The sequence below is a fragment of the Canis lupus genome, chromosome 13, assembly GCF_003254725.2.
Source record: "Canis lupus dingo isolate Sandy chromosome 13, ASM325472v2, whole genome shotgun sequence".
Lineage (NCBI taxonomy): Eukaryota > Metazoa > Chordata > Mammalia > Carnivora > Canidae > Canis > Canis lupus.
This window is the reverse complement of record NC_064255.1, coordinates 48,681,154-48,697,171: the sequence shown is the minus strand read 5'-3', so window position 1 is coordinate 48,697,171 and position 16,018 is coordinate 48,681,154. Positions and strand designations below refer to the sequence as shown.

At 37.0% G+C, this 16,018-nt stretch overlaps 1 protein-coding gene across 5 annotated transcripts in view; it reads right to left on the bottom strand.

Moving 5' to 3' along the window:
* Positions 1-3,276: 3,276 nt before the first annotated feature.
* The window catches only part of CEP135 (centrosomal protein 135), a 78,360-nt gene continuing 65,618 nt past the window's right edge, over positions 3,277-16,018 (bottom strand). For 4 of the 5 annotated variants that reach the window (XM_025435594.3, XM_025435593.3, XM_025435591.3 and 1 more), the window contains exons 23-26: positions 15,615-15,817; positions 14,194-14,298; positions 10,645-10,758; positions 3,277-5,046 (exon numbers count right to left, since the gene is read on the bottom strand). In XM_025435594.3, the coding sequence (XP_025291379.3) occupies positions 10,656-10,758; positions 14,194-14,298; positions 15,615-15,817 (411 nt within the window). In that variant the 3' untranslated portion in view covers positions 3,277-5,046; positions 10,645-10,655. Of the gene's footprint in view, positions 5,047-10,644; positions 10,759-14,193; positions 14,299-15,614; positions 15,818-16,018 lie in introns of those variants that run through there. The other variant, XR_007401713.1, reaches the window with a different exon arrangement.

The window sequence follows — 16,018 nt, the reverse complement described above, 5'->3', positions numbered from 1 at the left end:
TCTTTCTTTCTTCTTCCTCACCCTCTAATGTGTTGTTATTATCCAGTTTTGGTCTGACTTGTTTTGGACCTTCCTTCCTTCTTTGCTTGCTTGCTTGCTTGCTTGCTTCCTTCCTTCCTTCCATCCTTCTTCCCCTCCTCCCTCTCTCCCTTTATCTTGTTTTATCCTTCCCTATTAGTGCAATAGACTTTACCAAAATATTTGCTTATCTTTAAGTCACACAGCTCTTGCAGAATCTCCTATACTTATTTCCCTAATTGATTTCTTCCTTGAAAAGTGTTTCAATAGCCAGTTACAATAGTTGCAAAATTCCTTTTAGGATTCTAAAAATAATATGTTCTTGTCTCCAATGTAACTGCTGAGACATTTAATGTTTTAGTCTGTTTAGACTGTTAAAACAATTTGGCATAGACTGGGGTGAGGGCAGTGGCTTATAAACAACTAAAATTTAATCTTCATAGTTCTGGAGGCTGGAAGTTCAAGACAAGGGTGCCAGTATGGTTGGAGTATGGGTTGTACACTGCCAACTTCTGGGTTGTACACTGCCAACTTCTCGTTGTATCCTCACATGGCAGAAAGGGTGAGAGAGCTTTTTGGGATTAGCTTTAAAAGGGGATTAATCCCATTCATGAGGGCTCCACCCCTCATGACTTAATTACCTCTCAAAGACCCTACTTCCTAACATCTGGGGAGCAGGGGTTTCACATAGGAATTTTCACATTCAGTCCATAAGAGATGTAAATTTGATCTTTTTCAGATGAACTGTTTCTTTCTGGGGCTTTTAAAATTTCTTTCCTTCTTTAATATTGTATCTAATGTGGATTTCCCTCTTCTCTCCTACTTGGCTTTTGCTGAGCCCTTTCTTTTTTTTTTTTTTTTTTGCTGAGCCCTTTCAATAAGGACCTCAGACTGTATCCTTGGATTTGGTGACATTTATCTCCATTATTTCTTTCTTTTTTTTTTTTTTTATCTCCATTATTTCTTAAAATATTTTTGCCTTCCTAATATTTCTCTCTTCTAAGGCTTATTATTACCTAGATGTTGGCACTGCTACACACATCCTCCATAATGCTTTTCTTTTACACTTTCAATCTTTTCTTGATGCCTTCTCAAAGAAGTCCTTAATCTTATCTTCAAGTGCATTTTTCATTTTAAAGCTCTATCTATACCCAATCATTCTCCACAGAAGATAGAAGCAGTATCAAATAAGAACAAAATACAACAAAAAAGTATTAAGTGGAAACATTAGGTGTGAAGAAGGAAATAATACATGGAGGTTCTTGGTATCTTGACAAAAATGGTTTGGAGTAATAGGAATAAAACATGATTGCAATAGTTCAAGAAGTAAAGGTGGGTGTAAAGGGGGGATGAAGTGAGTATAGATAACACCTTTAATTTTATTATTATTATTATTATTATTATTTGCTCTGAAGGGTACAAAAAATGAAATGGTTGGGTCTGGGAGGGTTTTTTTGTTTTTGTTTTTGTTTTAAGATTTTATTTATTTATTCATGAGAAACAGAGAGGCAGAGACACAGGCAGAGGGAGGAGCAGGCTCCATGCAGGGAGCCCGACGTGGGACTCAATCCTGGGTCTCCAGGATCAGGCCCTGGGCTGAAGGTGGCACTAAACCGCTGAACCACTCGGGCTACCCCTGGGAGGGTTTTTAAATGGGAGATTAAAAATGGGAAGTATGCATGCAAGTGGGAATAAGCCAATAGAGCAAAAATGAATCAGGAATGTGGGGTTAAAGGCAGTGGTAGAAGGGATGAATACTGATCACAACTAGATAAAATAGCTAGAGGTAGAGATGGTTCATGTTATAATAGGATAGGAAGTTACACAGATACGGAGGTCTCCAAATATATTGCTAATAGACAAAGTTTCCTTACTGTTTCCATTTTCTCAACGAAAAAAGAAACAACCTGAGAGCAAGAAAGAGGGAAGACTAAAGGTCTGAATAAAGAGAAGGCATGAAATGCTTGCTGGGGAGAGGTTAAGTGTGAATTGACCGGGAAAATGTGGACAGATCCTCACACAGTGCTGTGGACCCTTGATATTCAGGGCCATAAATTTCAAGCATTAAGAGCATGGTTGTTTTTTTTTTTTTTTTTTTTTTTCTCGAGCCCCATTCAGGTGCTTTGGTGCAGATGCAGTGTTGTTGGATACAAACAAGATCTGAATTTTCAGTTTAGAGGGATAAGAGAATTTAGGGTATATGCAAAGAAAATGATGCCTATGCTAGATAAAGAGGAAAGTGAGGAACTTATAGACAAGGGATAGGTGAGAGAATCAATTGTCTGGAGAGTGAAAGAATTGTTAGGCTAGGCATAAGAGAATGACCTAGAAAGAAAGGTGAGTCACACGCTAGAAGTTGGATTTTTGGAGGTAATGACAAGATCTAGGGCAGTGTTTTCAAACTATAGGTTGAGCCCCATTAATAAGTCATGAAATCAGTTTGGTGGATCAATTTCTAAATTAGTATTTTATATCTGGTGACACAGTAGAATCATCTAGAGAAACTAAAGTTAAAAAAAGATTGGGGGGCACCTGGGTGGCTTAGTTTGAGCATCTGCTTTTGGCTCAGGTCGTGATCCTGGAGTTCTGGGATCGAGTCCTCCATCAGGCTCCCGGCATGGAGTCTGCTTCTCCCTCTGCCTGTGTCTCTGCCTCTCTGTGTGTCTCTCATAAATAAATAAAATTTTCAAAAAAAAAAAATAAAATTATCCAGGGGTACCTGGGTGGCTAAGTGGTTGAGCATCTGCCTTTGGCTCAGATGGTGGTCCTGGGATCAAGTCCCTCATTGGGCTCCCCGCAGGGAGCCTGCTTCTCCCTCTATGTCTCTGCCTCTCTCTGTGTGTTTCTCATGAATAAATAAAATCTTAAAAAAGAAATTATCTAGGTAACTCTAATGTACAAGCCTGGTCAAAAACTACTGTTCTAAGAAGATTCTGACATAAAAAAGACTGATGATAGAACTAATGGTAGAAAGACAGTAAGTCAGGTGCCAAAATCTTCTAAGAACCGGGGAGAGCCTGTTTATCATTTTGTAGATGGGTTTCAAAGAGAAACTTTGACTTCATTTCTTCTATTTGAACTACCTAGAACTAAATCAAAGTTAGTGAAAAAATAAAAAAAGAAAATAAACTACCTGGAACATAAGCACAGCGATTTCCCCATATCCTACCATGATAAAATTTGATTTGAATTAATTGTACTTAATTTTAGAATTAAGAATATTGCTAAAATTTAAGAAAAAACTATTTGTAAGAAAGAGAAAATAAATTGTAAAGTTTATTGGAAAATCTATGTCAAACATAATTTAAAATTATTTAAAGCAAAAACATCTATAAAAGGTCAGAACATCCAGTATTTTAGGATAAAACTAATTTAGAAAAATTGTAGTAACATGGTTAAGAAAATAACAATTATGGCAAGCTATACATTTTTAAATTATAGAAAACATTAAAAATAAAATATATCTAACAAAATATGTCTTGCTGTTGCTTGGGGGGGAAAGGTGGGGACAGATATTTTTTATTTTATTTACATGTATTTATTAAAAGATTTTCCATATGACATTGCAAATAGTCCCATTTCTCTTGTATTTTGCTATATAATACATGAATTCACACAAAGAAGGCGGAATAAATAAAATTACAAAGATGGTAGAAAAGTAAACCGCATCACACCCAAATACATAGTGAATTATTGCAAAGGGCATAACCTGAACACATAAGGCATACTAGTTTTGGAAAAAGAACAGTGCCCACCCCCAGGTACACACAAACACACACACGCATACTCCACTGTAGTAAACCACAAGAGGAAACAAAACATATAAAAAACTGGTCTTCAACTTTCCTATGTTAGTTCTTAAATTCTTCTTTTCCAATCATAATGAAATCTACTAAGAACAGGATTTTTTTCAAATGTGTATGGTTCAAACACGATTAGTTTTGTATCTGACATTCTATTTTTTACTTCTGTTCTTTTATGGATGTGTGTATATATCTAAATTCCTTAAAATTACAACTTTGAAAATTAGCTGTGAAAAGTTGTAAATTAGCTGTAAAAACATGCCACGGTTCAGAGTTTACATACTATTCTGCAAGACTGATAAATTGTTAACACACAGGTTTAGAAGCAAAAAACTGATAATAATGTATATTGGCATTTTAACAAAATGCTTTACTATATTTACTCCATATACTTTTATACTCTGAATTTTTAAATTAATACAGGGAGGAATTTTATTTACTGAAAAAGTGTCCCAAATTTATTCTATTGCTTATAAAATTCTGAATGCTGCTTGTAGTTTGATTTTGATAGAATTTGTATTATATGAAAAGTCCATGTGATAACCAAAATAATGTAATACTGTATATAATATATAAATGTATCTTTTCCATCACCATTCTTCAAGTTAGCAATAACAATATATGGTAATCATTATTTTATCAAGACCTCTGCTATTGTAAGGATAGACCTGAATATATTACCCTAGATGACAGACAGCAAACTGGTGAATAATTAATTTTACATTTAGAAGAAAAAAGTTAAGTGAGACAGCACAGCATCAAAGTTGATAATCCTATGTGAAGGCATTAAAGATATGGGTTATAAACACAGGCATGAAAACTAAAAACACTTTGAAAACAAGTACTGTAAGAATATTTATATACATGTATCATGGCTCATTATGAAAAAGATTATTAAAGCATAATGTGACTAATACATTATATTAATTCACAGTACAAAAACACACTTTGAGGAGTAATTTAAGTCAGGAATAGTACAAATACAGATAAAACATTAGCACTATTAATACATATTTTGTTTTGTCATATATATAAAAATATACACATAGATATGGCTCTTTTAAACCAATTTTTTTACATAAATATTCATTGATTTAAATAAAAGTTGACAGAGGTAGAATTTGTGTCAATGTTCATGATTTTCAGGAACAAGTACTTCCGAATATTTCACTACTGTTCTGTCCTTTAAAAAATCCATATAGGTAACTCCTTGAAAGCCATCATTCTGAAATAAAGAAGGGACAGGAAAGGTGAGTTAAGAGAAAAATGATAAACAAAATTGCTTAGTACATTCACAAAAAACTGAGATTGTTTTCAGTTTTAATTGAAACTGCAGTCTCCAATAAAGCCTTTGCCCATAATCAAGTTATAGTTAGTAAGTACTGTTCTATACTTAAAAAAGATATTCCCCTGAAACCACCAAAAACACAAAGTATGAGGATTAAATAAATGATAGCTATAGAGTGAAAAGAGATAACACATTAGCTGAGAAAGACCACTCAAAACGAGGAACAATATGATGTTTAGGTTAATATACAAGTACTGTAAATTGTGGTATCTGTGTCTTAAAACAGCATATTAGGGATAATCAAGTATTTTTCCAAATATTTTGACCTTATGTGCTAATTACTCTCCCAATTAAACACACATACACACAAATATGAGAAATTCCACAATGGAAACACTGAGAAAGTAATCTAAGCAAATCCTGGAATATCCATGTGATGAAGAACTGTTAGATAATGAATTTTAAAATGGGACTTTTGAAATTTTAATTTTTATTTTTTTAAATGTATTTATTTATGATAGTCACAGAGAGAGAGAGAGAGAGAGAGGCAGAGACACAGGCAGAGGGAGAAGCAGGCTCCATGCACCGGGAGCCCGATGTGGGACTCGATCCCGGGTCTCCAGGATCGCGCCCTGGGCCAAAGGTAGGCGCCAAACCGCTGCGCCACCCAGGGATCCCGACTTTTGAAATTTTAATGATTGTATTTTATTCTTTTAAGATTTTATTTTATTTATTCATGAGAGATACAGAGAGAGAGAGAGAGGCAGAGACACAGGAGGAGGGAGAAGCAGGCCCATGCAGGGTGCCCAATACGGGATTCGATCCCAGGACTCCAGGATAACGCCCTTGGCCGAGGCAGGTGCTAAGCTGCCGAGCCACCCAGGGATCCCCAAAATTTTAATGATGAGAGTAGATGCCCTCAACAATTTATTAAGGAGAAAACTCCCAAAGAACAAAACAAAAATTAGGATAAAAATTGAGTAGATATAAAATCTATGGGATCCCTGGGTGGCGCAGCGGTTTGGCGCCTGCCTTTGGCCCAGGGCGCGATCCTGGAGACCCGGGATCGAGTCCCACATCGGGCTGCCGGTGCATGGAGCCTGCTTCTCCCTCTGCCTATGTCTCTGCCTCTCTCTCTCTCTCTGTGACTATCATAAATAAATAAAAATTAAAAAAAAAATTAAAAAAAAATCTATGAAAATTACATATGTAGGTCTATGAATGTGTGTATATTTATTACACATTGAATACAAGAAGGAAGTATATACCAAAATGCAAATTGCTAATTTTTCTGGGTTGTAGGATTAAAAGTGATTTTCATTTGTACACCCATTTTCTTTTTTTTTAAGATTTTTTTATTTATTTATGAGAGACAGAGAGAGAGAGAGACAGAGAGAAAGGCAGAGACACACGCAGAGGGAGAAGCAGGCTCCACGCAAGGAGCCCGACATGGGACTCGATCCCGGGTCTCCAGGATCAGGCCCTGGGCCGAAGGCAGCGCTAAACCACTGAGCCACCCGGGCTTCCCTGTACATCCATTTTCAGCCAAAAGACAGAAGCAACTCAAGTATCTATCAACTCATGAACGGATAAACAAAACGTGGTATATTCATATAATGCAACACTGTTCATTTCAAAAAAGAAGGAAATTCTGACACAAGCTCCAACTTGGATGAACCCTGAAAACATTATAAGTCACAGAAAGGACAAATACAGTATGATTCCAATTATATGAAGTAAACAGAGTAGTCAAATTCGTGGAGACGGAAATTTGTAATGGTGGTTGCCAGGAGCTATGGGGAGGGGAGGATGGAAAGTTAGTGTTTAATGGGTCAAGAGTTTCAGTTGAAGAAGATAAAAAAGTTCTGGAGTTGAACGGTGGACATTATTTTTGCACAATAATGTCAATGCCAGAGAAATGCATACTTAAAAATGGTTAAGAATGATACATTTGATGTTATGTATATTTTATAACAATAAAAAAAATGTAAAATAAAGTGATTTTGGTTTCCTTCTTTATATTTTTGTATTTTATGTTCTCTTCGTGAGGATATATTATTTAAACGCAAGATTACCACATGACCCAGAAACTCTTCCTCTTTAGGTACTTCCAAAAGATTTGAAAAAAGGGACTAAAACAGATACTGTACACAAATGTTCATATTCATATTATTATTCATTATTATTCACAATAGCTAGGAGGTGAAAACAACTCAAGTAATCCATCAACTGATGAGTGGATAAACAAAATATGGCACAAGCACACAAAGAAATATTACTCAATCGCAAAAAAAGAATAAAATTCTAGCACATGCTACAATATAGATGAACCCTGAAAACATTATCCTAAGTGAAACCATTTCAACACAAAAGGACAAATAAGGTATGATTTCACTTTGATAAAAAAACAGAGTAGGGGGATCCCTGGGTGGCGCAGCGGTTTAGCGCCTGCCTTTGGCCCAGGGCGTGATCCTGGATATCCGGGATCGAATCCCACGTCGGGCTCCCGGTGCATGGAGCCTGCTTCTCCCTCTGCCTATGTCTCTGCCTCTCTCTCTCTCTCTGTATGACTATCATAAATAAATAAAAATTATAAAAAAATAAAAGAGTAGGTAAATTCTTTTTTTTTTTTTTTTTTAAAGATTTTATTTGTTCATGAGAGAGACACAGAGAGAGGCAGAGACATAGGCAGAGGGAGAAGCAGGCTCCCTTACAAGGAGCCTGATGTGGGACTCGATCCCCAGACTCCGGGATCATGCCCTGAGCGGAAGGCAGATGCTCAACCGCTGAGCCTCCCAGGTGTCCCAGAATAGACAAATTCATAGAGACAGAAAAGTAGATTAGAGAATTCCAGGGCCATGGGTCCAGCTGTACACTATTGTAAATTTAATGCCACTGAGTGATACACTTTCTTTAAAACAAACCAAAAATTTTTCTAATTCATCATAGCTTTAGAAATCGCTGAAATCCAGTATGTTCTGTATCAGTGGTTCTTAAAGTAGAATCTGGAGACATCTGGGAGTCCTCAAGACCCTTTTGGGGGGTCTATTTACATAACACTGTAGAATTCTTTGGTTTTCACTTTTACTATCTCGTGGATATACAGTGGAGTTTTTCAGCGGCCACATGATGTGAAAGGCCAGGCAGTAAATATTTTAGATTTGTGGGCAACAGGATCTTTGTTACAACTAATTAATTCAGCCACTGGAGAAAAGCAGTCTTAGACAATATGTAAACATGTGTGGCTCTGCTCCAATAAAGTTAAATTTACAAAAACAGGCAGTGGAGTGCGCCTGGCTCACAAACCTTGGCTTACCAATTCTTGATCTAAAATGCAGCTGTGAATCTAGTATGAGAAAATGTATGTCACAACTGTTACATGGCTTTATAACAAGAAGATGACTCATCTTCTTAACCATCTAATCTAATCTAAACCATCTAATCACCCTTAAATTAATACAGCAGCTTTGGAGTTGTGAGGACACAGTGATTGCAACCAGCACTGAGAAGTGGTCCTCAAAGCAAAGGAGGAAAATACACATTCTAATCAAACGAACAAACCCCAAAGCAAAAGCACAGCAAACAGGAATCATTTAAACCTACGTCCTACAAATACTAATAAACCCTGGGGGCATCAGTATGTTAAAGCATAGTACATAAGTAATGTTCATAATGAGGATTCTGGGCATTTGAGGAAATGCTTAACTATCTCCTATATACTTCTATTTAGAAAGGTAAAGAAACACCTATTTTTAAAAAAGACTGACTTTACTATTTCTGTCAGGGAGCTTGCATTTTTCAGTTACCTACCTTTTAAGTCCTGGGTCTCACATACTTCTTTCCCATTCATTCCCTTCTCCAATGAATCAGCACATCCCTCTGGCCCTTCCTCTGTCAAATGTATTCTAGCTCTTTACAACTACTTTGCTGTATCTATTTAAGTTTGAATATCTGCATGTCCAGTGACCCAACAACCTCACTCCTGAGTGAGGAGTATAGCCAAGGAAATACACATGTCAAGTAACCCACAGGTACTAGAATATTCATCATAATTCTATAATAGCCCAAACTGGCAACTACCCAAAGCCCATCAACAATAGAATGAAGAAATGGACTGTGGGAGAGTTCACACAATGTGATACTACACAGCAACAAGACTGAACAGCCTACAAATACACACAACAGTACGAATGAATCTCACAAATACACTGTGGAAGAAGTCAGAAATGTATGATTTCGTGTATTAAATGTCCAAAAACAGGCAAAAGAATTATCTATGTTTTTAATAAACAGGACAGTTACTTCTGGAGTAGTGTTTATGACTAGGAGAAAGCCCAAGAGAGACAGGTTTTGTTTCTTGATATGGGTGTAGATTATACATGGGTATGTTTAGTTTGTGAAAACTCACTGAGCTGTATACTAGGATATGGCACTTTTCTGTATATATATTACTATTTGTTCTCTCTCTCTCTCCTCTTTTTTAAAGATTTTGTTTATTTATTCATGAGAAACAGAGAGAGGCTGAGACACAGGCATAGGGAGAAACAGGCTCCCTGCGGGAAGCTCAATGCAGAACTTTGGGAGCCCAATCCCAGACCCCAGGATTACACCCTGAGCTGAAGACAGATGCTTAACCACTGAGCCATCCAGGTGTCCTTATAATTTGTTTTTTAAAAAACAAATATTGTTATACGGATCCTGAACTTAGTATATTGTTCAATACGTACCTCTTTCTGGTCTCCCTGCCTCTGATTTTTACACTCCCCAATATGGCCCCAATTATAGTTATGACGTTAATCCACCAGGAACAGTTCTTTCATCTTAATCCCTCCTTGATACTCATTCTATACACAGAAGGTTCCCCTTGGCTTATAGAATCAAGACTATGTACAATCTCTAATTTTGCCGCACATTCAGTATATCTTGTATGTCCCACTCTACCTTCCCTGCCTTTTCCCCTCATCATTCCCCAACAATCTGCCATTCCTGTCAGATTGAGTCTACTGTGCCATGTGCATTCCTATTTGTACCTTGAACCTAGCCATTCATCAAATATTACCATGGATTTCTCATATTGTCATTTGGTATTTGATTATGGATGTCTTCTCTTTTTTAAAATGAGATATAATTTACAATACAATGAAATGCATGAACTATTAGTGTTCAGGTCAATGAGTTTTTACAATTGTATATACCCATGTAACCATCACGAAAATACACATTACATTACTTCACAAAGTTCCCCTGACTGCCTCTGTGGGCAATTTTCCTTCCCCCAATGCTGAAACTACTTTCTTAATTTTTGTAACTACAGATTAGTTTTGCCTGTTCTTGGTGTTACATACTTTTTTTTTTTTTTAAGATTTTATTTATTTATTCATGAGAGACACACAGAGAGAGGCAGAGACATAGGCAGAGGGAGAAGCAGGTTCCTTGTAGGGAGCCTGATGTGGGATTCGATCCCAGACCAGAATAACACTCTGAGCCGAAGGCAGACACTCAACCACTGAGTCGCCCAGGGGCCCCCATACATACCTTTCTGATAATTAACAGCTTATATGTTCAGGAGAATGTAAAGGAGACCTCAGAGTAGAGCTAAGGGGTGGTGTGGGAAGACCGTGTCGACGCATCTCTTGGATTGCTCGTTCTCTGTCAGTAAAGATCAAATAAGAGATTATACCAAAAAGCGGAATACAAATATAAGGTGCTGTTACTGTTACTGGTTAATTAACTTCTCAATTAATTAATGAGTTTTTCTACTAAAATTAAATCCTATGTTCTTATATAATTTTTAAGTAGTAAACAAAAGATTTCAATTAAGGTAATACGTATTATAAAAGATTGTTCAAAGCCCCCCTAAATAGAGATTTTCAAAGTTGGCTGATTCCCTCCTCTTCTCCCCTTCCTTTCCTATCTCTTCTTTTTTTTTTTTTTCCAAATCATTATTTTTAATGTCCAATGTTTATAATATGAGGGCCAGGGCTTTCACCCCAACTCAAGTTTATAAATGTCTTTTTAAAAAATTTTTATTTATTTATGATAGTCACACACAGAGAGAGAGAGAGAGGCAGAGACATAGGCAGAGGGAGAAGCAGGCTCCATGCACCGGGAGCCCGACGTGGGATTCCATCCGGGGTCTCCAGGATCGTGCCCTGGGCCAAAGGCAGGTGCTAAACCGCTGTGCCACCCACGGATCCCAGTTTATAAATTTCTGATTGGCTTGTGAGGCCAATAGGGATACTTCTTCTTGTCTAATTTGCTTTCTAGGAAGACACTCATTCAGGTCCTCAATGATCATCTGATCAAATGGAATTATGTTCTTCATCTTCTCCAGCTCTTTTTCATATTCTTCAATCCTGGCCTTTGAGAGAGACAAAAACTCAGCACAGCTTTTCACATCTTCTTTTTCCTCAGCATCCACCTGGACAGTGTATTTATCCTCTGGTACAGGAACCTTCAGGGCATTAAATTTCTTCTCAAAGTCATCTACCAAGCCAGCTTTTGCCACATTGGCCTTGTAGTAAGCCCAGTCGATAGCAGGTGGTTCTCAGGAAGAGTTGCCAACCTGGAGGTAAGCATCTCATTCCAGGATTTCAGGGAGTTGGCAATGGCCTTCTGGTTTCGGGGTATGATCTCCTCAAAAGCGACCCAGTTAATGGTTTTTAGAGCAAGTTTTCGCCCAGCCATCTTGAGATCCTTCACCGACCCCAGTGGCCCACAGTCCACACTCCTATCTCTTCTTGAACATAAATCTAGCCTCTTCCTTCTTCCTGCCTAACAACTCCCAAATGTCAGAAGTGAAGTAACTATTTTTCTCTGTTATGCTCTCCTGCCCTGTGTCTGAGTCAGCACCACAAAGCATGGTGACTGTGTTGCTACCTCTTTTGTGGACTATTCAGAGACTCTGGCCTAGACTTTCTGCCTTATGATCTTTAGTATCCAGGATTTCTACCCCCTTGGGTGTTTCACAAACTTTTTTTCATTATTATCCCCCTAAAGAAACTTTTTTTTTTTCCCCCTAAAGAAACTTTTAAAGATATTCCTTCTCCCCAAATTACCTACCTCTCCCCATGAAATTTCAGTACATAGATATGCTATTTATGTACTGACGCCCTTTAGAGGGCTATAAATCATTGTAATACCTAAAGTCTTTTTTGCCACTCTTTTCTGCCAAGAACCACTATTGTTCCCTAGGCTGGTGTAAAGATGTGTAAACTAGTTGGATGGTAAGGAAAGAGACATAGTCATGTGAGCCAAGACTTCTTTGGGGAACAGAGCCAAGGGAAAAAGAAGAATTAAGGGGGGGGTCTTATAACCTTAGGCAATAGAGGATTTGATTTAAGGCCCTTGGATTTAAGAGAACTTAAGTCATCATTAAGAAAATGGAAATCATTATGTACGTACAGTTTAGCATATTGAGAAACTAAATCTTCTTAATTATGAGAAATTAGTAACACTGCTTTTATGACACTGATGCATTTCTTCATTTCTCAGGTTTCTTTCTCTTTGAAATCATAAATATTGATTTCTCAGCAAATTTTATCTACACTCCAAATGGCACATCAAAGTTCTGATGCCAATAGATAAGAGAACTCAAAAACTTGACTTGATAAGCAATCTGATGAACAATTTGAGAATGAAATCTCAGGAATGTTGACATCTATGGTATTAACATAGCAAGAAAGCACAATGGAAAGAAAGTAACTGAACAAGTGATTTGCAAACGAGACTTCAATTTTAGCTGTGAAAACAGTTATTTCTGTTTGTAACACTTGGGAGATTCAAGTTTTCAAGTATAACACAGCAAATGAACTGAAATTATAAGTGAGTGTGAAAATTACTAAGCTATGGGAATATATGTATATAAGAGCATGGGGTTTATTTTATTTTATTTTATTATTTTTTTTTAATTTGTATTTATTTATGATAGTCACAGAGAGAGAGAGAGAGGCAGAGACACAGGCAGAGGGAGAAGCAGGCCCCATGCACCGGGAGCCTGATGTGGGATTTGATCCCGGGTCTCCAGGATCGTGCCCTGGGCCAGAGGCAGGCGCCAAACCGCTGCGCCACCCAGGGATCCCAAGAGCATGGGGTTTAAAATTAGATCTGCCTCTCCTTCATTCTACTCAACTAATTATTATATAAATAAATAGTTTAATTAATTTTAAGTAGGTGTCACATCCATTGTAGAGCACAATGCAGGGCTTGAACTCATGACCCTGAGATGAAGACCTGAATTAAGATCAAGAATTGGATGCTTAATCAACTGAGCCACCCAGGTGCCCCATTAAATTTGTATTTATTTTTTTAATTAAAGTATAATTAACATACAATGTTAGTTTCAGTTGTACAAAATCTATCTTGATTTTAATTTTGGCTCTACCATTTACTATTTGAGTGACTTTAGTTTCCTCTAATATAAGCATTATAATAATTGATAGAAATAATCAGAAACGTATATGATATCTAGCACATATGTATCAATCGCTCTTATGATCATCATTTTTTTTTTTTAAAGATTTATTTATTTATTTATTCATGAGAGACAGAGAGAGGCAGAGACACAGGCAGAGGGAGAAGCAGGCTCCATGTAGAAGCAGGCTCCCTGTAGGAGCCTGATGTGGGACTTGATCCCGGGGCTCAAGGACCACACCCTGGGCTGAAGGTGGTGCTAAACCACTGAGCCACCTGGGCTGCCCATGATCATCATTTTTGTGATGATCTATATTTGGAGTTTCCTATTGGACCATATTGTTTTGGGCTCTTGTAGAATCCTTACTAGCTTGTTGATTCCTTATCTATATTCTTTGAAATAATGTCCTAATTTTGCCCTAAGCAATGCTATAGAAAACACTGAGACAATACTTGTAACATCATTTACTATAAGGATAGTATCTTCCACAACACTTATTGCCTTTTTATTTTATTTTTTCTTATTGCCTTTTTAGAAAGAAATATCAGAAAAATTTATTTTTGTATGAATGTTAAAAGGAAGCTGGCTATTTTTAAGCCATATTAAATCCTTTCTGAAATAGGATAGGGAATAAATAAAAATGCTGTCCAGTACTAAAATTTTTTTCTTACCGTTCGTATCTTTCAGTTGAAATCTGCCTTTTCAGAACATCATGATCAGTTTGTAATTGTGCCACTTTAGCTCGAAGCATGGTGTTTTCCCGGCCTTGACTAGTTCTTAAAACAAATTTTAAAAATCAAAGAAATAAGTAAAAAATGTGCTATTTTGTAGAGTCAAGTGCTATGGATTTTTGTTTTTGTTATCAATAAATAAAAATGGAGATGATACTTAAGGACAAAAAAAGAGAAGAACATGACTTTTAACACAAATTTTCTTTTTTTTTTTTTTTCAGGAGCTTCTATCACTAAGTTTTCTTATTCATTCATTCATCTTATTTATTTAACAAATATTTTATTTTATTTTATTTTATTTTTTTTAATTTTTATTTATTTATGATAGTCACAGAGAGAGAGAGAGAGAGGCAGAGACACAGGCAGAGGGAGAAGCAGGCTCCATGCACTGGGAGCCCGACGTGGGATTCGATCCCGGGTCTCCAGGATCACGCCCTGGGCCAAAGGCAGGCGCCAAACCGCTGCGCCACCCAGGGATCCCTTTAACAAATATTTTAACTGAGCTTCTGTTATGTGCTGCAATAGTGGACATATAAATTTGAACAAGACATCAATTATAAACATCAAGATGTAAAGTATCTTTGTTGACTCCTTGAGTCCTGCCTCAAACAGAAATATATTTTTTAAAGCATTTTATTTGACAGAGAGAGAGTGCGAGAGAGCGCACGCATGCATAAGCAGGTGGAGTGGCAGAGAGAAAGAGAGAGAGAGAGAGAGGGAGAGAGAGAGAGAGAGAAGCAAGCCCCCCCCCCGGAGCAAGGAGCCCAAAGAGGGGCTTGATCCCAGGACCCGGGATCATGACCTAAACTGAAAGTAGATGCTTAACCAATTGAGCCACCTAGGAGCCCAGAAAGAGAAACATTTCAAACTTTTAAAACTGTTCCATTTGTACTATCCACTCTGGATTTCCTCCCCTCTTCCATCAAATATATCCAAACCTGTCCATCTAAAAGACAGTATCATCAATCTCCTAAAAGGTAATTAATCAATACACCCATGAGGGTCATATTACACAGGAAGTCTTTTTCCTAATCCACAGCAAGAGACACGGCTCTCCCCAACCTAAAATGCGCTCTCCTTTGTTGACTCTCTTTATTCCTGAATTTGAGACATTTTTCTAAAGTTCATTCATTTATTCACTTCCATGGGTACTACCTCTGTGGTGGAGATAGACAATCTGCATTTCCAAACACAATGTCCCTTTTGAACTAAACCTCTGAATTCCCCAAAGCAGCCACCACATAAGTAAGATATTTTGGTTTTGAATATCATCTTACACACTCCCATCCTACTCTACCAAAAATTGAAATATTCTTTTTGACAGGCTATTTTCTTTACATAGGTTGATTTATGCCACGTACAATTTGCTTTCTGAAAGGGTTAACTTCTCTTTAAGTAGCTGAATTTCTGTATCCTTCTCGTGGGAAGTCAAATGAGAATGAAATTCTTTATCTCTATTTGTAGCCAACAATGATTCAAGGTTTTTAATTGTAAGTCTCTCACTTGACAGTTGTTTTTTCAACAGTTCTGCTTCTGATTTTACATTTTCTAATTCCGCCATAACCTACAGGGAGAACAAAGGAAAATTACTTCAGTACAATTTCAGACTTACTCTGAAAAATTATTTGCAGAGCTATACACCCATCAGTTGCTTTATGTGGGGTATCAGTTAAAGATTTTGAACCATTTCTTTAAGTGTAAGAAAATCATCTTATTTTCAAAATAATTTTTGCTATTTTTAGTAAGGGCTTATTTGCTATAAGAC